This window comes from Urocitellus parryii, chromosome 12 (genome assembly GCF_045843805.1).
Source record: "Urocitellus parryii isolate mUroPar1 chromosome 12, mUroPar1.hap1, whole genome shotgun sequence".
NCBI lineage: Eukaryota > Metazoa > Chordata > Mammalia > Rodentia > Sciuridae > Urocitellus > Urocitellus parryii.
This window is the reverse complement of record NC_135542.1, coordinates 60,148,053-60,168,552: the sequence shown is the minus strand read 5'-3', so window position 1 is coordinate 60,168,552 and position 20,500 is coordinate 60,148,053. Positions and strand designations below refer to the sequence as shown.

Below are 20,500 nucleotides of genomic sequence, written 5' to 3'. Positions count from 1 at the left end.
TTGTTTCTTTTGCTGAAAAGAAACTTTTTTGTTTGATTTCATCCCATTTATTGATTCTTGGTTTTCAATGCTGTATTTCTATAGATTAGATTAAACTGCCCTCCAGAAAGAATCATAGGTTTGGGGTATTTTACACACTGAGACTTGTTTATCTAATTTTGTCTTTTCTCTTAGCAATTGATTTGATAAACAACCTGCTTCAAGTGAAGATGAGAAAACGCTACAGTGTTGACAAATCTCTTAGTCATCCCTGGCTACAGGTAAAAAAATATATATCTTTAGTAATCCTCATTTGAATGGTTCACTGTGAGTTCTGTGACACAAGACAAGATCAACAGATTCTGCATTTTCTTAGAATAATTTAAGTGCTTTTTTATGATGAATTTGTATCATAATTGATCCTCTGGAAGTTGTTCATGTATTCATCCAAATTGGTATTGAGAGGCTGAGTACACTGCAGCACGCCTATAATCTTAGCAACTAGGGAGGCTGAGGCAAGAACATCACTAATTTGAAGTCAGCCTCAGCAACTTAGTGAGGCCCCAAGCAACTTAGTGAAATGTTGTCTCAAAATAAAGAGGGCTGGTGATGTAGCTCAGTGGTAAATCATCACTGGGTTCTATCCCTGGTACCATTAGGCAATTAAACTCCCATGTACTAAAAGCAACCACAGCCTTTTATAAGACCTAATGCATTCATTTCACTTTTTTTTGTAAGACTAACATTATATACTATTTTGTCAGGTGTGTTTATTTTAAATGTTCACTAAAAGGCTCATTTTGCATTGAAGAGACAAAAAAATAAAGCCCTTTAAAATGTATTTGGAATGCCAGGCGTGGTAGTGCACACCTATAATCCCAGCAACTCGGGAGACTGAGGCAAGAGGACTAAAGTTCAAAACCAGCCTCTGAAACTTAGCAAGGCCATAAGCAACTCAGCAAGACCCTTTCTCTAAGTAAAATTTAAAAAGTTTTACAAGTATTTTAAAGGGAATGAAGAGTAGAATCAGCTTCAAAATAAATGCAATCATAGTTAGGCTCACCAATTATAAATTAACCTGATAATGTATTCCAAGCACTTTCACGTTTTGAGGAGTAAAGTTTAGGCCGATAACAGTATAGGGCAAAAGCTTTTAGTAATTATTACGAGTTATCTCAGAGACCAGGTTTTTTTCCAGTTTTTTAAATTTCAGAAACTAGTTACTTTCGGGCTGGGGATGTGGCTCAAGAGGTAGCGTGCTCGCCTGGCATGCGTGTGGCCTGGGTTTGATCCTCAGCACCACATACAAAATAAACATGTTGTGTCCGCCGAAAAACTAAAAAATAAATATTAAAATTCTCTCTCTCTCTGTCTTTAAAAAAAAAAAAAGAAACTAGTTACTTTCTTTTAATAGACTTCAGATTTGAAAAAACGATTTTTAACATTTCTAATTCAAGAACTTACAAGTAGAGATTATCAATTCTGTAACCAGGATGCTAAGCAAAGGGGGAAAAATAGTAGCCAGTATTTATTTTATGGTTCATAATCATGTCAATTTTTTCTAGGACTATCAGACATGGCTTGACCTTAGAGAATTTGAAACTCGCATTGGAGAACGTTACATTACACATGAAAGTGATGATGCTCGCTGGGAAATACATGCATATACACATAACCTTGTATACCCAAAGCACTTCATTATGGCTCCCAATCCCGATGATATGGAAGAAGATCCTTAATTATCAATGAGCTAACTTCAATAAGGAAGGATTTAATTTTATGGACTGATATTTTGCTTCATAACTGTTATTTGTATGTTGTCATCTGCAAGGAAGCCAAGACATGAGGAAATACAAGGAATTGGTGATAATCAATACTGTAGTTCATATGTAGGTACAGGAAGGGAAGCTAAGTAATAAAAACACATAATGGAATCAAGGGGAAGCTTTCTATAAATTTTTATAGCGTAAGTAATAACTGGTTTTGTATTGTTTCCTGATCCTTCACTTTAGTACAATAATGCCACTTAATTTATCTTCCCTTTCCTGATCTTATGTCATTTTTTTTTTTAAGGCAAGCTAGCAAAGCTTGACCAAATCATACAAGGATTGTAAAGTTGATTACTAAACATTTTCATTGAAGCAATAACTGTGAGGCTAATAATATGTGATTTACTATAAGGACTTTTAAATGTTTGTCTAACCGACCATAGGGGCATTGAAGCGTTTTTCCTAGATGCCTACAGAGTGCCAGGCTGTTTTATCTTTCTTGGTTAGGTCAGTTAAGACTCTAAAACAGTGATTCCTTACTTTTTTGGAGCTGCAACTCTGATTAGGGCCTCTACAACGTAAGAATGAAATTATCACCTTTTGAGTATTTTGCAATAGCCACTAAGATAATTTGGAATGATTGGTGTTACAAAGAAATAGGAGTAGGAACTGCTGGTGTAAGTACTGTGTGGTTATGTGTGCCTTCTTGTAGCTCATTCTGCTGCTTAACACTGATGTTCCCACCTGATACCACTGTGATGCCACACTGTGTCCCCAGCACTGCATGGGTGAAGATCTGAACTTTAATTACATAATTGCTATCTTTACCCAAGGTTGAATAATTTGAGGGAGAAAAGTAAATATATACTAAAAGGAAGGCCAGTGTAGGTCAGTTAATGCTATCTATATCATCACTATATAGCAAACAGTATCTCTTTCTCTTGCCTCAGCCTATTGGATGGTTTGCAAATGTTGGGAATGTTTTTAAATCAGTATTTCATTTTAAGCAATTTAGGGTTTGGTTTGTGGGTGGAATAGAAATGAAACACTCAGTTTATGAGGGTTGCACTATGTTATATTAGCTTAGCCCAGCAAATCAAAGAGTGGAGTAAGTGCTTCTTTTTACATTTCAGCTCCAGCAGCCAGCTATTTTAAAATAGTTACTAATACAGGTTGAGTATCCCTTATTTGAAATGCTTGGGATCAAAGTGTTCCAGATTTTAGAGTTTTTAGATTTTACAATATTTATATAAACTTTACTGGTTGAGCATCCCTGATATGTAAATCTGAAATGCTTTGAAATCCAAAACTTTTTGAGCTCTGCATTACTTTCACATTAGGGATATTGGGCTCAGTGGTAGTTTTTGCCAAGTATGCACAAAGCCCTGGGTTTGATCCTCATGGAGGTAGGGGGAACACAGATTAGGGATGTCAAGTTGTATTTTTCCCAAAGAAAATTTAAGATTTGGGATCCACTTAAAATATATATATAGTGGCTTTTGTTTCTTCGTTTTTCAGTAATCACCACAGACCTTGTTTGTCTGTTTCCTTCTTTCACACTCTAAAAGCAAAAGATTCGGAGTCAGAAAATCTGGATTTAAGTCTTTGGCTCCATTATTTATTAGCTCTGTTGGCCTGGGTAGATAGCCCACCTAAGTCTTTAGTTCTCAGTTTATAAAATGAAGACTACAGTCCTTGCCTCTACCTTCCTCACAGTGGTTGCAAAGATCAGATACGAATGAATGTACTCAGTAAGCTCAAAATTATAAACATGAATTACTGCCCACTGAATTTGAGGTAGTAAAGGAAAAGAATGCTCCTGCACATCAACAGAGTAAGACTGAGAGGGCTTTTACAGATCCCAAAAGTAACTGTCGTACTATGACAAAAACATCATTGAGAAAATAATAGAAAGATTATGCAGTGGTTATATATTCTAAGTTCTTTGAGTGTTTTAATTTATCCTCACAATACCACAAGGTAAGTACATTACGAACCCCATCTTATACATGAGGAAACTAAGGCACAAAGAAATTAGCTACTAAAATTCCCACAGTAGTATGTGAATATGAACCCAGGCAGAATGTCTCCAGAATCCCTCTTCACCTGCTGGCCATTATGCTGTACACTATCCTTTGCAAATATATTTTTTCACTGAGGGATATTCCGCACATCTCGTTAATCTGTTCTCTTAGGGCAGTTGCAAACATTAAACCAAATTAGAGAAAACTTTGGATTTTCCCTGTGTTAGAGAATGACTTCCCCAAATTTCTCCAAAGTAAGCCTGTTTATATCAACATGCACAAAATGGAATAATTTTGAGTCACTACTGTGGTTTTACTACATAAGGTAAAAATTAACTGGAATGTTCGTTTTCTATTCTTATATAATCAAACTTTACAAGCCATGAAATTAATTGCACTCTTTTTGTTAATGCCTAAGTTTTCTAAAAAGTTTTGTAAGGGCACTGTCAGATAATTTGGAGTTGAGTAATTACTCCAGATACTGTATAACTTGCATAACCTTTTGTCTTGAAATTGTGTTTGTATAAGAAATAATTGCTAGAAACATTTGATAATGTACAAAGTAGTCTAATGACATTCTTCAGTACATTTTTATATTTTTTGTTACATCCCACTTTTTGTAAATATGCTCTAAGAAGCTTGATAATAAAATGTATTTCTGTATCACCATACTTTTCCATGTAAAAATCTCAGGCTATCTCTAGCAGAAGTATCCAAAGAAAATTATACTCAGTTGTGTTTTCCCAGGCCTTGATCACAGAAATGTTGTGAAAATAGCATTTATATATGGAAGTAAGGCTTTGTTTAAAAGAACTGATTTAGCTGAAAAAAAAAAAAAAAAAACCTTCATTACACTGATACGTAGTACATTTAAGGTAATTATCTAGAGGGTTTATTTCTTGGAATGAAAGTTTAGAGTAATTGTAATTTGTAATTTTTTTAGTAACTATCACCAAATATTCAATTACTGTTAACTACCAGAAGACTGAGAATAATTATCAAAACTACTTTTCTAGGATTTGAGTTATAAGTCACTAAATGACTCTTTGCCCTTAAAACTATTACCTTTGGGAGGAGTCAACTATGGGCATTTTCATGTTTAAAAAGAAAGTAAATAGGGGTTGGGGATATGGCTCAAGTGGTAGCGTGCTTGCCTGGCATGCTTGAGGCACTGGGATCGATCCTCAGCACCACATAAAAATAAAGATATGGTGTACACCTAAAAACTAAAAAATAAATATATATTTTTAAAAAAGAAAGTAAATACGGAAAGAGAATAAGAACAACTACAAATGGCCTAAGGCTGGGTAGCATTTAAAAGATAAAGTTTTAATCTCCTTTTACTTTCAAGTGAGATACAGAATAATCATGTTCTTATTTAAGCAGAAGCAGCAATAAACATCAATACTTCATCACTCTGCCCATGAACTTCCACTGTATTTAATCCATAAGTTCACAACATGGCTGGTATTATTTTTTTCTTTAATCTCCCTTGGAAATTTGTGTTGCTAACATATACTTCCTCAAAAAGTCTGTGTTCCTACCATTAACATACAAGGTGTATGAATCAAAAGATGAGAACCTAATGTGGAGCTAACATTTGACATTTTTCTGAAAATAAGAGAGAATTAGTTCCATTTAGAGAATTATTCTTCCTAGGTTGTTTACATTTACTCTTATTTCAGGTACAGGTCAAGTTTACTGCAATATTTTTACTCTTTGATACGTCAAAGTAGGATTTTTTAAAATTTTAAATTATCTATAGAATATAAGATAAGAAATTCAGTACCAACTCTCTCTCCACTCTAAACCCATTCCAGATTGGGAAATTCAATAGTGTTTACTGGGCATTCTGCACTTACTACTTCTATTGAAATACATACTACAGAGCAGAACACAGTAAAATTTGTACTGGTATATTAGTTTCTATGAAAACAGTTAGAAATATTAACCTAAATGTAGTTCTCCCCCCCCCGCAACAGAAATGGAAACATAATTATAGAAACTTTTGCATGTAATTATTACTACTTTTTTTTTGGTACCAGCGATTGAACCCAGGGCACTTAACCACTGAGCCACAACCCCAGCCGCCCCTCTCGCCTTTTTGTTTGGAGACAAGGTCTTGTAACTACTTAGGGCCTTGCTAAATTGCTGGGGTTGGCTTTGAACTTGTGATTCTCCTGCCTCAGTCTCCCAAGCTGCTGGGGTTAAATCTTAAAATTGAGATTTTTTTATTTCAGACAATACTCCTTTACTTCCTCTTTTTAAATAAAATACAGATCTATTTAATCAGTTCCTTGGGAATAACTATTTAGGTTTTTTCAAATTTCTATTAAGCCAACCAGTCTCATGTGTAACTTTTTAAAATAAAATAGAAATATAGCAACCAGCTTTACTAAAAGAAACTCAATTTCACAATAACCTAATTACTTCAGTCAATTGAGAAAACACATTTGCACCAAGAGTCCATTCCAACCCAAAAGATCTGTAATTTTGTTTATTATTTAAGTTATTTTCATTGGCTGTGAAGAGATAAAATACTCCAAAATCATCTGTTTACCTTTAATGTATGAAATATATTCCCTTTACTTTGATTTCTTAGGCCAATTGAGGGGTATAAAAGGTCCAAACTGAAATATCACCGCCAAGTAAGTTCATCAAACCCAGCTACAGGAGATGCAGAGGGTCTTGACTGTTGTGCATTCATCTGATGACTTCCACCATGAAGTCTCTGATGAGGTAGCAAGGCAAAAAAGTTAAATCTTTCTCCCATCTTCTTAGGATTCATTAACATATCATATCCCTGAAGTAATTGCTGTCTCATTGATGGGTCATCTGATTTATCTAAAAGAACCTGAAAAGAAAAAATTTCTTAGCATAAGTAACCAGAAGAATAATTCCTAAGTAGGTGAAACAGTACTGATTCTTAAATGTTCCAGTGCTCAAAATGTGATTTCTAATTACCTAAAAATCACAGGGTGCTTATTAAAAAGTTTATTAAAAGTTATTAAAAGTTTCTCTGACCCAAATCTATGGATTTGTGCTCTTAACAAACATCCCCTGGTGATTTGCTCTGTGTGGTTTTCTTACACAGGAACCCTATTTAGAAGCCTTAACTCTACCCCATATGGAAACTTACCAGGCTGTTCCACCCTCCATCTGTCTGGTTATACTAAATTCTACATTACCGAAAGACTGGAATACCTAGGAGCTGCATAACTACAAAAATGTTAAAGCCAAATGAACCTAAGTAAAATAATTTTTGAAATACTATGAAATTAATAAATTTAATGATAGTAAAATAAAATAAACCATTACCTTCAACCGTACATCAATACCCATATTTTTCAAAAATGTTTGTTGTTCTATTGGACCCAAAGAGGCTACTTTTTCTTCTGCCATTCTGCGCAAATAATGGAAGTCCACATCAGCTGTAAGGTCTGCTGTTCCAGGTTCAGTTAAGACATCATGGAGCCTGTGGCCACAAAACCCCTTGAACATAAAGAAATAAGTTTCTGCCTTTTTATAGCTATCAAAATTAAGACTTTAAAACACTATTATATTAGCACATTTTATATAGCATCTGTTGAAAAGGAAAATATGGTCTAAATTTGTTTTTTAGACATGCAATAGTGCACTTTCTTCAAATGAGATGCAAACATGGAAAACCCAACAAAAGAGCAAAGTTGGAACGTAAAGATGCTGCTCTTAACATAGTTATTTAACATTTTCATAAATACTTCTCATGAAACAGATTATCTCATTAATTTATCTAGATTAATTCAGGTTATCAAAACGTAGGCAGTGTTATGAAGTGTGTCTATCAACCATGCACACCTGAAATCACCTGAACATGTTTATTAGTCTCCATTCAGACCTGATTAATCAGAATTTTGGACTTGAGGATAAAGATCAGCATTTTTAGCAAACTTCTTCAGGTTATTTGTATGTAAAAGAATAAAGTTAGAAATTAAGAACCACAGATGTAGGAAATGACTAATAACATCAAGTTATGTATGTTTTGATTAAAGAATATACAACAAAATTGATCATATTCAAAAAACACTGAAAAATAATGTTGAGGAAAGACATGTTAAAAATTCTGATAGAAAAAGTTTGATTATGTACCTAGATTAAATCTGAAAAGAAATGGCATTTTTTCAATGAAGGCAAGGCAGAAAAGTTTAAGAACTTAAAGGAAATACTTCCATTTGTATTATTCAGATGCTTACTAGAATATATGCAAACAGGTTCTGCAACTAAAAAAATCAAGTAGTCTGTTCAATGGTTGGACAATGGGCTTAGGAGAAAGATCTAGGATTAAAGATAATTAAAACATGAGGGCTGGGGTTGTAGCTCAGTGGTAGAGTGCTCACCTAGCATGTGTGAGGCACTCAGTTCAATCCTCAGCACCACATAAAAAATAAATAAAATAAAGGTATTATGTCCAACTACAACTAAAAAAATATATATTAAAAAAAGATAATTAAAACATGAACCATTAGTCCTAAACAATGTAAAAACCAAAGATCTTCCATGAGCTTCAAAGCTAACCATGAAATTCCAATCAACCATGTTAATGAATTATACATACTCTGAAGGTATCTGTCTTTGTTCCATCATGACCATAATCAGCAATCAGTGCAGCACCTCCAGTTAATGCAATGCGTTGAGAAAGTTCCTGAATAATAACCCCAGCATCAGGACATACTTCAACATGATCCCTTGTTTCATCATGCTGGTGAAGGAATAGTTGGAACAATCAAAAAGAAATGTTTCCTTAAGGCTTTTCACATTATTCTACAATGAGCATTTCATAACTGTTTATAATAAAAATAAATTCCTTCTCAATATGACTGTGTTCTCTACCTACACTAAACACTTCAAATGACATCCTTTTTATTATATGGATCTGACGCTTTAATGCTATCCACTAAGTTTACACACATTTTAATCTCCTTAATAAAAAGGGATATGCCCTTCCAACCCACCAAATGGCAAAGTACATTATCATTTTACTTACTGTAAAAGTACTTTCACGTCATAATATATATAAACATACTCCACTGGGCTGAAAGCCAGAGAAAGGGATTTCTGTCTGCATGGAACAGTGCCTAGCATTAACAGGCACTCAAAAAATTATGACAAAAGAACAAATAATATAAACCCAATATAACAAAACAATTCTATTAAACAAGTATATTATGATGCCTTCTCTTGGGCAGAAAGTATTCCAATGATATGCACTATATCTAGAGATTATCAGCTTGTAAACTAGTATCAGAATACCTGAGACCCTTATTACCCAACATGTTCAACCATTGTCTAAAGGTCCACAAGAAGTGCTTACTAGCTTTAAAAACGAAGTGACAATAAGTTGACATTAATAAATGACAAATACACTTGTCAACTTTACTAATATATTTGAATTTTCACTGATACCTCAAATGAATGAAAATTTGGAGATTTTTTCATGGTAAAATCATACATTATCTTTTGCTCCCTCTCTCCTAAAAATGAGGTAATGACCTGCCCAGATGTAACAAGCATAACATGTGTACAGTCAAGACAGACTTAAGATTGAATCTCAGCTCCTCTAAGTGCTGATTAATACATAAATTATTTAACCTTCCTCAGTCTTTTTTCTCATTTTATGTATTATAGGTTTCTACTGAGGACCAAATAAAATAATAAATTATTTGGCTCCAAGTATAACTAAATAAATTATTATAATGTTGCTATAAAAATCATGAAGCTAGCCTCTTCAGGCATCAGCTGACAAACCTCAGCTTACTGTGCTGTTTGAACCACCTTGGACTGCTCTTCAACAAGACAGACAGCACAACCATTCACCCCATTCAAGTGCAAAGAGAAAACTCTGCCTCATCCATAAATGCTAACCAAGTTAAGAACTTAAAAGAATCACAACTCCCAGGGCCACAAGGATTCCCTCTTTTTTTGGCACGGGAGGAGGGCAGCAACACGGATTGAACTCAGGGACACTAAGTCACATCCCCAGCCCTATTTTTGCATTTTACTAAGAGACGGGGTCTCACTGAGTTGCTTAGCGCCTTGCTTTTGCTGAGGCTGGCTTTGAACTCACAATCCTCTGTCTCAGCCTCCTGGCTGCTAGGATTACAAGTGTGCGCCACCCCACCAGCAAGGTTCACTCTCAATAGCTTTATAAATATGTTTTTGTCATTCAAGTAAAATTAGGTAGAATATGAAATATAATGTGAAAATAGAAACCAGGTGTGGTGGCACATACCTATAATGCCTGCAACTCGCAACTTGGGAGGCTGACACAGGAAAATTGCAAATTCCAGGCCAGTCTCAGCAATTTAGCAAGACCCTGTCTCAAAATAAAACTAAAAAGTTCTGGAGATGTAGCTCAATGGTAGAATGCCTCTGGACTTAATCCCCAGTACCCCCCCCCCAAAAAGAGAATATTAAAAAATAGAAATGTTCACAAGTGTTTATATTTTAACTTACACTTGACAAAGAAATCTTAATTCATAGTTGTATGTTTAAAAGCAACTGTGCTTTTAAAACTGATAACTTCTGAGGTAGGAAATTCTTAGTTACTGTCCAGAAAATTAGTTTTTCTCCCCTTGGTGAAAAGGAATCAAAAAGGTGTTCTGAAGCCTTAGACATTCCCAAATATTTGGAGATCTTTAAAACACAACTCCAAGATAGATATGCTCTTCTAATTATTCCTTGAGGAGAATAGAATGCTGCAGTGAATCTTTTTGGCAGTCTACAATCAAATTTGAATTTGGTGGAAGCATGAAGGAAAAGCCACAGTACACCCAAAGACGGGGATTACAACAGACCTTACCCAACAGTTGCTTTGAAAGCTAAATAAGAAAATACAGAGTAATATATACAAAGAACTCAATAAATATGATCTGTTATGTTATTTTTCTGTGACCTATAATATACTGCTTTCACAGATATGGAACTCATCTTGTAGACCATATTGTCACCATTTGATAGTAAGGAAACAGGTACAGAGAAAGTGAGGGACTTATATGATTTGATTGGTAATTACTAGCTTTCTCTCTTACTAGTTGACATTAAGGTGACACACTTAAGAAATTGTTTTACTAAAAAGTTTTTTCTCAGCAAGAGAAACAATAAGAGAGGTAAATAGGGAGCCTACATCCTGGGAACTAATTTTTACTCCTCACACTTCAGATAGAGCCCTAATATCCAGAGTATACAAAGAACTCAAAAAATTAGACAATAAGATAACAAATAACCCAATCAACAAATGGGCCAAGGACCTGAACAGACACTTCTCAGAGGAGGACATACAATCAATCAACAAGTACATGAAAAAATGCTCACCATCTCTAGCAGTCAGAGAAATGCAAATCAAAACCACCCTAAGATATCATCTCACTCCAGTAAGATTGGCAGCCATTAGGAAGTCAAACAACAACAAGTGCTGGCGAGGATGTGGAGAAAAGGGTACACTTGTACATTGCTGGTGGGACTGCAAATTGGTGCGGCCAATTTGGAAAGCAGTTTGGAGATTCCTGGGAAAGCTGGGAATGGAATCACCATTTGACCCAGCTATTGCCCTTCTCGGACTATTCCCTGAAGACCTTAAAAGAGCATACTACAGGGATACTGCCACATCGATGTTCATAGCAGCACAATTCACAATAGCTAGACTGTGGAACCAACCCAGATGCCCTTCAATAAATGAATGGATAAAAAAATGTGGCATTTATACACCATGGAGTATTACGCAGCATTAAAAAATGACAAAATCATGGAATTTGCAGGGAAATGGATGGCACTAGAGCAGATTATGCTTAGTGAAGCTAGCCAATCCCTAAAGAACAAATACCAAATATCTTCTTTGATATAATGAGAGCAACTATGAACAGAGCAGGGAGGAAGAGCAGGAAGAAAAGATTAACATTAAACAGAGACATGAGATGGGAGGGAAAGGGAGAGAAAAGGGAAATTGCATGGAAATGAAGGGAGATCCTCATTGCTATACAAAATTACATATAAGAGGTTGTGAGGGGAATGGGAAAATAAACGAGGGAAATGAATTACAGTAGATGGGGTAGAGAGAGAAGATGTGAGGGAAGGGGAGGGGGGATAGTAGGGGAGAGGAAAGGTAGCAGAATACAACAGTTACTAATAGGGTATTATGTAAAATTGTGGATGTGTAACCGACGTGATTCTGCAATCTGCATTTGGGGTAAAATTGGGAGTTCATAACCCACTTCAATCTAATGTATGAAATATGATATGTCAAGAGCTTTGTAATGTTGTGAACAACCAATAAAAAAAAAATTACAAAAAAAAAAAAAGAAATTGTTTTAACTTCTTCTCCTAACTCTAGATGCTCTGCACTTTCACTTTCAATAAAAAGCAATTGCTAGCAATTCACCCTGTGAAAAAATTCTAAAACAGTAACTCAGAAGAATTTGAATAGCCAGCAATAAAAGAAAGAAGAAAAAACTATATTCTTACCTGTATGAAGGCTTCTGCAGGGGTGGCACAAGGAGCCAAAACAAACCTCAATTTATCAGAAACTTGTGGATCAATATCAATAAATACTTCTCTCCATCCTTGTGGTGTTTTCTAAACAAAGTAACACATAAGAATAAATGTTTGCAAGTTCTCAGAATGCTTTTCTCAAACTGTTAGCTTTCTCCTCATACCATAAATATAATACTGAGTATTTTCTATATAATATTTTCTAAATGTATCATTTCTCAGAATTAAATAATTTTTTAATAATTATCCCAAGATAATTAAGAGTTATAGTTAATATATCATTTTTGCTTTTTAATTATTCATGTTCATCAAAGTTCTAAATAAACAGTTAAAAATAACTTCAACAGCCAGTTGTGGTGGTAGGTACATGCCTGTAATCCCATCAATGTGGGAGGCTGAAGCAAAAGGATCACAAGTTGGAGGCCAGCCTGGGCAACTTAGTGAAATTCTGTCTTAAGATAAAAAATAAAAAGGACTGGGGATGTAGCTCAGTAGTAGAGCACATCTGGGTTCAATCCCCAGTACAAAAAAAAAAAAAAAAGAATAACTTCAATAAGTAATGTCCATATGTAAATATTCATTCTTGCAACTCAAGATGTTTCATTATTTAATTATAAACATAAATTTTTTTCCATCAATACCTGAAATTTATGCACAGGAAGAACATCAAAAAATTCATGTGCAAGATAAAAGCTGTATCCTATTTAAAAACAAAACAAGAAAATTAATGATTCAGCATTTTGAGACAATTAATTGGTTTTAAACATTAACTGTAAAAAAGAAAATGCCTAATTCCTCAGTATTGGAGCCTGAGATACTTCTATACACATTACTACCAAAACTCTGTCCTGCTTTTCATGATAAATATACTTTATAAAATATAGAAAGGAATAATATTACTATTCTCATTTTCCACATAACAAGGTCAGAGAACTTTCATACCTGAATTATCAGTTAAATCTACTCATCACAAGGCCTAAAAGAAATTAAAACTCAAAAGTTGTTAGCAGGAAAAAATCTAAATCATACAATCAACTGACAAGACTGAATGGAGGAATGGCTTAGATTTCTTGCCCAAGATCCTATCACCCACACTTTAAGTCTGAGCTGAGATTCAAATTCCTGATCACTATCACGACACTTTGCTTGTCTTTAGGAAGTAGGATTTTCAAAAGATCAACTCATCAAGCTAAACCCATCTACTAATACTGCTTCCTTCAGACCTTGCTGTGTTGGGCTGTTTTATAATCAGTACTATTGTAACTACAAAGAAACACTAAAGAATTCAATAGAGATTCACATTTTGGTTTTTGGTTGGTTTGGGGTTTTCGATTTGTTTTGTTTTATAAGACTACATAAAATATACTGCTCCTTAATGTTAGAAAATTTTATCTTCCATTACAGTGCTCTTTTCTAGAGGGAAAAAAATAAGATGTTCTCTATGGGTAATAGGTTTTGGCAGCAATTATATATAATATTGCTGTAAAAGGTTATGGTCAACTAACATTATTGTGAGGAGTTGTGATAAAAAATCTTTCATTATACAATGTAAAGTAATTACCTTTTGGAACATCCTGTAAATTTCGGTACCAGGAAATTGGAATCCCAGACTTAGAAACACCCTTCATATATACTAGGGATTCAGCATTTCGCTCTAAGGGGATCTTCTCTTCAGTCAGTGTCAGTGCTTGAATCTCACTTAATTTTTGGCTCACCTCTACCAAGTGTATTGAAATATCACAGTTTTTCAGCACAGATCCAAGTTGACTGAACACCTAAATACAGAGAGAAATAAATATTGGCAAGATAAAATATGTAAGTAAATTTTAGGTTTTCTATCCGCTTAATACAGTAATTCAGTCATGTCACAATATAAGTAATATGTTCCCTCAGAGAGATTTGTTTCTGGCCCAAGCCACCCTCCAGAAGTCTATAAGAATCACAACCTATTAGTTATTAAGAGTAATCTATACAAGATTTCTTAAGGATAAATCATGATTAACAAATAAAAAGATTTGGCATCCAATAAAAACAATGTTTCAGATTATGAAATCTAAAAAAAAAAAAAAAAACCTGTACATCTATAAAATAATCTTGTCTTCAAGATGATTAAACTGTATTTTCTGAGACTCAAATCTGAATGCCAGTGCAACAGTATTTTTATTTGAATTTAAATTTGATGGGTTAATGGCCTACTACCTTTGAGATATGAATGTACAGACAGACTATTCATTTGAATGAGATGATTTTATCCAAAATATAATTTTGAGATGAAATTATACATGAAAAGACTTGCCAAGAGAAAAATATCTCAAAAGTAATATCAAAATTAAACACAGGTAATATTTTGGCTACATTTTTTTTAACATTTCTTTAAATTCTTTGACTCTTAAAGAGTTCTTAAGACTTGATCTAGAGAAACATTCCTTATACATTTTAGGAGTGATGGACTTGATTTTTTAAAAATACTTTTAACAAATATTACTTAAAAACCTTATTAAGATATTTCATGTGCAAATGACTACCAACTTAAATAAAGCAGAACCCTGGAAATTAAAACCATCAATGTTATTCTATCCCACCCCCCAATTTGATATAATCAAAATTCTTGTCAGATGTTTATAAATCTTCTTTAAAAAACTCCTCTAATTTCTAATTCAATCAAAATTCATACAGCATCAAGAAATGTATAATTTATAACCAGGCACAGCAGTGCATGCCTCTAATCCCCGCAACTCAGGAGGCTATGGCAGGAAGATCACAAGTTCAAGGCCAGTCTCAGCAACTTAACACAGCCCTAAGCAGCTCAGTGAGACCCTGTGTAAAAATTTTAAAAAGGCTGGGGATGTGGCTCAGTGGTAAAAAGCAGCTCTGGATTCAATCGCCAGTATCAAAAAGGGGAAAAAAAAAAACAAAAACAGAAATATAAATAGAAATTCATAATGAGTACATTGTATTTTTTTTTTAAGAAATGCCAGGTACAATAAACAGTAATGCTTCTTAAATGTTTGTATGAAGTACTACATAGAATAATAGAAGAAAGAATACCCACTTAAATAAGAATATCCACTTTAAAAGAAATGAGATATGACCTAATCTCTAAAGCTCTTACATTTTCCTTGTACCCTTAGAAGTCACTACCATTCTGATTGTCCAATTCACTTCTTCCTGACTTTTCTTTATGAACATTGCTAAATATATTTGTATCATCAAATATATATTACTTACTGTTGACTGTTTTTGTATTTTATATAAATACAATCATGATATGAATTATTTTGCAGATTGTATTTTCGCTCAATATTTTATTTCATGTTCAATACTGCTACATTCTGATTTCATGCATTCTAACAGCACTTGGTGTTCTACTGGATGACTATATATAATTTGGCTTATTTCTCACTGTATGGGTTGTTTCTAAATTTTTTGCTATTTCAAATAATGTTGCTATGATCTTTCACATATCTCCTGGTACACATACATACTAGATTCTCTAGGGTGTATGAATCGCAGTAAAACTGCTGGGTCACACAGTACAAATAATTCTGGCCAGGCACCAGCCTGTAATCCTAGCTGCTCAGGAGGCTGAAACAAAAGGATCATGAGTTCAAAGCCAGTCTCAGTAACAGGGAAGAGCTAAACAACTCAGTGAGACCCTGCCTCTAAATAAAATACAAAATAGGAATGGGATGTGGTTCAGTGGTTGAGTGCCCCTAAGTTCAATCCCTGGTACCCACCCCCAAAATAAATAAATAAATAAGTGAATAAATGAATAAATAAATAACTGATGTTAGATAATATCCAATAGCTTCTCAAAGTGGTTGAACCAAATTATACTCTCATGCTCCACATAGCCCCATCCTAACCAACACTTGCTACTGCCAGACTTTCTAATATTCTTTATGGTTTTTTGGTACTGGGGTACTAAGCTATACCCCGAGTCCATTTTTATTTTGAGACAGGGTCTTCCTAAGTTTCTGAGGCTGGTCTCAAACAGGTAATCCTTCTGCCTCAGTCTCCTGAGCTGCTGGGATTACAGGTGTGGATCACCATACCTGGCTTCTAACCTGGTAAGGGTTACAGTGCTACATCACTAATTTTAATTTCCATTTTCCTAACTATCAGAGACTGAGCATCTTTTTATTAGTCATTTCAATACTCTCTTATAAAGTACCTTTTTACATCTCTAGCCTGATCTTTCTATTTAGTTATCTGTTATGTGCTTATTGATTTAAAGCAGTTCTTTATGTATTATAACTATTTTGGTTATATGTGTTAGAAATAACTTGTCCTGGGGCTGGGGATGTGGCTCAAGCGGTAGCGCGCTCGCCTAGCGTGCATGCAGCCCGGGTTCGAGCCTCAGCACCACATACCAACACAGATGTTGTGTCCACCGAGAACTAAAAAATAAATATTAAAAATTCTCTCTCTCTCTCTCTCCTCTCTCACTCTCTCTTTAAAAAAAAAAAAAAAGAAATAACTTGTCCTATTTTGTAGTATCTCATCATTCTATAGTCTTTGAATAAACAAGACATTCATAATTTCTTTAACAATAAGTTCTTAATTTTAATATAGTTGAAATTAAATTATTACTCTTTTCCTTTATGGCTTCTGGGCTTTTTTTTTTTTTTTTTTTTTTTTTTTTAGTTTTGTGGTGCTGGGGGTCGAACCCAAGGCCTTGCATGTGCTTGGTAAGCACTCTACCACTGAACTACATCCCTAGCCCAGCTTCTGCTTTTTATATAATTTTTAAAAATCTTCCTTACTGAGAAGACAAATATACTCTCCCATAACGTCTTCAAACATTTCATAATTTTAGCTTTATATTCTCCCTACCATATTTTTTAAGCTTACAGATAATAAATAAAGATGATCCATTCATCACATTTCTCTGACATTATTATATTTTAGCTGAGAAATATAAGATTAAGGAGGTAGGAGTGAATGCTGAGGAATTCAAACATCATATTAAGAAGACTAATCTACATGTGACTTACAGACTTTTTTTTATTACTTACCCTCAAAATATCTCCTGTGAGGGTACCCCGACCTGGGCCCAGTTCCACCAGCTGGAAAGCTGCACTTTTTCCAGTAGCGATCCATTCACTAATGAACCATATTCCTATTAGCTATGACATGGAAAAACATAAAGTATTATAAAGTATTAAAGAATATAAAACTCCTCATAAATAATGCACTTTATGCCAGAAAGCAAAATATTTGCAAATAAACTCTGTTATTTGATATATATATACACACACACACATAAACACAGGAACTTTACCAAGGCTGTCATAATATACACCATGTAGGAAGCTTATCAACAGGAGAAAGTAATATGACAGCCTTCACTGTAAAAGGCCCCATGAAACAAATAAGAGGATAACCACTTACAGAAAGATTCTCAAGATTTGAAAGTAGACAGACATGAAATGCCATTATGCCATTTCTTCATACTCACATGATTTTATAAATACATAATTCTTAGATATAATTAGTTTTTCAATACCTGTATTTACTTCCACTTGTGTATAATTTCTTATTTCTAAATCACCAAAGGTACTTTATGGAAATAAATGAACTAAAATTCTGTTTTAGTGGAAAGAAGATTTTTACTGTAACTATGGATAAATCATGATTGGGAGCTTTAGACCTCATCTTGAGTCTACTAATTCTTCAGTGTTCTTTTTTACATTTTCTTTTTTTCCTGCTTCCATTCTAATATTTCCTCTGGTTCTCCTCTTCCAACCTCTTTACTTTCATTATCTTTCCTTCTCTTTGTCCCTCTCATCTCTTCATTTCCTTTTCCACAGAGAAGTATAAACTTTTCAAATGTCTTCTCTACCATTTTCCTCTATTGCCTCCCTATTCCCTCTAAAAGTTTTTAAAACTTGATCTCACACACACAAACAAAAAAAAAACTTGTAAAAAACTATTATCAACTAATACAACTTGATCTGCTGTGCTTTCCAATGTTTATGATATTAAATATTATAGTGTCTGTTATAGATTACATTGGGTATTACCTCGCCAAAGATCTGACTTATTTCAGGTGAAGTAATGAAATCTCCTTTTTCTCCTAGCATGTCATGGTGTACGTAATATCCCTGAGTAAAAAGAGAAAATGGAGAAAAATTAATTTTCAATTAAGGCTTTTTAAAAACACTCCTTCGAAATCTTATATAATAATGCAGCAAAGCAATTCAAAGTATCAAACAATTCAAGTGTCAAAGTTCTCTCTTGTAACTAGGCAAGATAAAGACAGTATACTATTTACCTAAATTTTACAAAGTAATAATGATTTTACAGAACTGACAAAAAACAATTACTCCTCAATTTTTCAGCCATGTAGTGTTCCATCTCTGTCCTCCCTACTTTTCCCCCCTCCCTGCTCTTACAGTCCACCATAGTAAGACTCTGCCTACCCCTCCTGCCTCATAGTGTTTTTAAATGCACAAAATTTTAAATATACAGCATTGTAAAAATCAAGTTAAAAATATTATCAAATGTTAAAAAATACATTTGTGATAAAATATATATACTTCTTTATTAGTTTATTAAGATACAAAAATCAAACCAAAGACTAAGTTTTTAAGCAGGAATGAGTACAATGGTATTTTGAAACAGCTGTGATCTATATAATATATGATATCAGTGATTTCCACTAATAACAAAGTCACAGATATTGTGGGATGTTACTGGTTCTTCCTGTTCATAATTGAAGAAATACTAAACCGCTGTTAGAAGTTAATGAAAATGAAGGAGAAATTTTTTTTTCAGTTCAAGTTCACAAACTCCCCAGATTTCCATTCAAGGATCCTTAGGTTAAGAACCTCAACACTAAATTTTAGACTTAGTCCAAATCTTAATTTTGGAAATCTTTCTTTCTGTAAGTACACACTTTCCAGTTCCTTGTCTTTAATCACCATACACTGATGACAATCAAATTCACACATACACTCCTAAACTTTCACCTGAACTCTAGACTCCTATAGCCAATTGCCTACTTACTATCTCCACCTGGATGTCACTGCCAACACAGTATGTATAAGATGCAGCTCCTGATGTAGACCTTCTTCCCCAATGCTCCTTCAAACCTGATCAACTCTATCTTAACCTCAAATCACCACCATCACACAATAGCTGAAGAATCTAGGAATCAGTCTTGATTCCTTCCTTTTCTTCACCTTTCCATACTTAACCCATCAGCAGATCCTGTGAGTCCAAGTTTTGTTTCTAAACCACTCACCTTTCACCTTTCACACTCATCTAAGCCACCTATCTTGTAGCACTGCTCACAAACATTCAAGTATCCCTGCCTTTAGAAAACCTCTGTATACTTGGGTCTCTCCACCAATTCCAACAGTAATTGGCAGAACCAATCCCAGAATTCTACAGGTATCACATTTAACCCAGCAAAATGTAAAAAAGTCTAAAACAAAGAATTACAGGCTTCCACCAAATGGATTTGTAGAGCTGACAAGGAAATTCAGGTCAAAAAAAATTATGGCAGTCCTTAAGAGGACTTTAGAACAGGAAAGACGGGGCCTCTCCATCCTCAGGAGTCAAACCCATACCTTGGCTGGGTTGGTCAACACCTCCTTCATATACTCGGCCACGGTGATGGGACCAGTAGATTTTATTTTGTACATAAGATGCCGCAGCATTGGGGTCACCCGGTTGTTTTCTGCAGGTTCATTCCCGGAACTGAAGTATTTCCCTCTCCAAATGCAGGGAATGACTGAAAAACACAGGTCAAGTAGGCCCCATTATAAATCTCAGTATCTGTATGTGCAAGCAGCCTGACAGGTTTCAAGGCAGCTTCGCTAAGTCCAGCCCTGAAAGCAGAATACCGTGCGCAGCGCGCCCAAGAGGCGCAGAGGAGGCACGCACTATGGCCACGATCTCACAGCCATTTAGTTTCTGGCGGGACTCCAGTCTCCGGCCCCGAGCGCCTTCGGGCTGGAGGTGAGCCCCTGAGCCCCAGGAGACCCCAAAGGAGCACCGGAGGCGCTCTAGTCGATTCCACTGGAGCCCGGATTCTGCGGAGCCGACGCTTACCAACGCGCGCGGCGTTCCACAGAGGCCGCACAGCGGACCTCGCTGGGACCCACATGCTGACCGTCTCAAGCATCTATGCACCGCCCCGAGGGCGGGGATTGCGGTCGCTTCCGGGAGATGACACGCCCCCACGGGGAAGTACGT

The 20,500-nt window shown here is 35.0% G+C and overlaps 2 protein-coding genes across 5 annotated transcripts in view; one reads left to right on the top strand and one right to left on the bottom strand.

The window, feature by feature from the left end:
* The window catches only part of Prkd3 (protein kinase D3), a 69,636-nt gene extending 63,503 nt beyond the window's left edge, over positions 1 to 6,133 (top strand). For all 3 annotated transcript variants that reach the window (XM_026405851.2, XM_026405849.2, XM_026405850.2), the window contains 2 exons: positions 175 to 260; positions 1,545 to 6,133. In XM_026405851.2, coding sequence (XP_026261636.1) covers positions 175 to 260; positions 1,545 to 1,718 — 260 coding nt within the window. In that variant the 3' untranslated portion in view covers positions 1,719 to 6,133. The remainder of the gene's footprint in view (positions 1 to 174; positions 261 to 1,544) is intronic.
* Ndufaf7 (NADH:ubiquinone oxidoreductase complex assembly factor 7) lies at positions 3,911 to 20,444 on the bottom strand. Of its 2 annotated transcripts, XM_026405885.2 has the most exons (10): positions 20,357 to 20,444; positions 19,873 to 20,036; positions 18,322 to 18,402; positions 17,314 to 17,424; positions 13,857 to 14,070; positions 12,937 to 12,995; positions 12,269 to 12,379; positions 8,367 to 8,510; positions 7,091 to 7,264; positions 3,911 to 6,626 (listed from the first exon to the last, which is right to left on the bottom strand). In XM_026405885.2, the coding sequence occupies exons 1-10, from the start codon at positions 20,427 to 20,429 to the stop codon at positions 6,411 to 6,413; spliced, it is 1,347 nt and encodes a 448-aa protein (XP_026261670.2). In that variant the 5' UTR covers positions 20,430 to 20,444; the 3' UTR covers positions 3,911 to 6,410. The 2 variants fall into 2 exon arrangements, with proteins under 2 accessions (XP_026261670.2, XP_026261671.2); XM_026405886.2 differs by lacking the exon at positions 12,937 to 12,995 and having other exon boundaries at positions 14,011 to 14,070.
* Between the last annotated feature and the right edge of the window lie 56 nt (positions 20,445 to 20,500).

Coding starts and splice junctions, on each gene's coding strand:
- Ndufaf7 (XM_026405885.2), bottom strand. CDS start 20,429: ATGCTTGAGACGGTCAGCATGTGGGTCCCAGCGAGGTCCGCTGTGCGG. Junction 14,071..17,313: donor TCACAGGAGATATTTTGAGG/GTAAGTAATAAA, acceptor CTCTGTATTTAG/GTGTTCAGTCAACTTGGATC. Junction 12,996..13,856: donor TTTACAGGATGTTCCAAAAG/GTAATTACTTTA, acceptor GTTTTTAAATAG/GATACAGCTTTTATCTTGCA.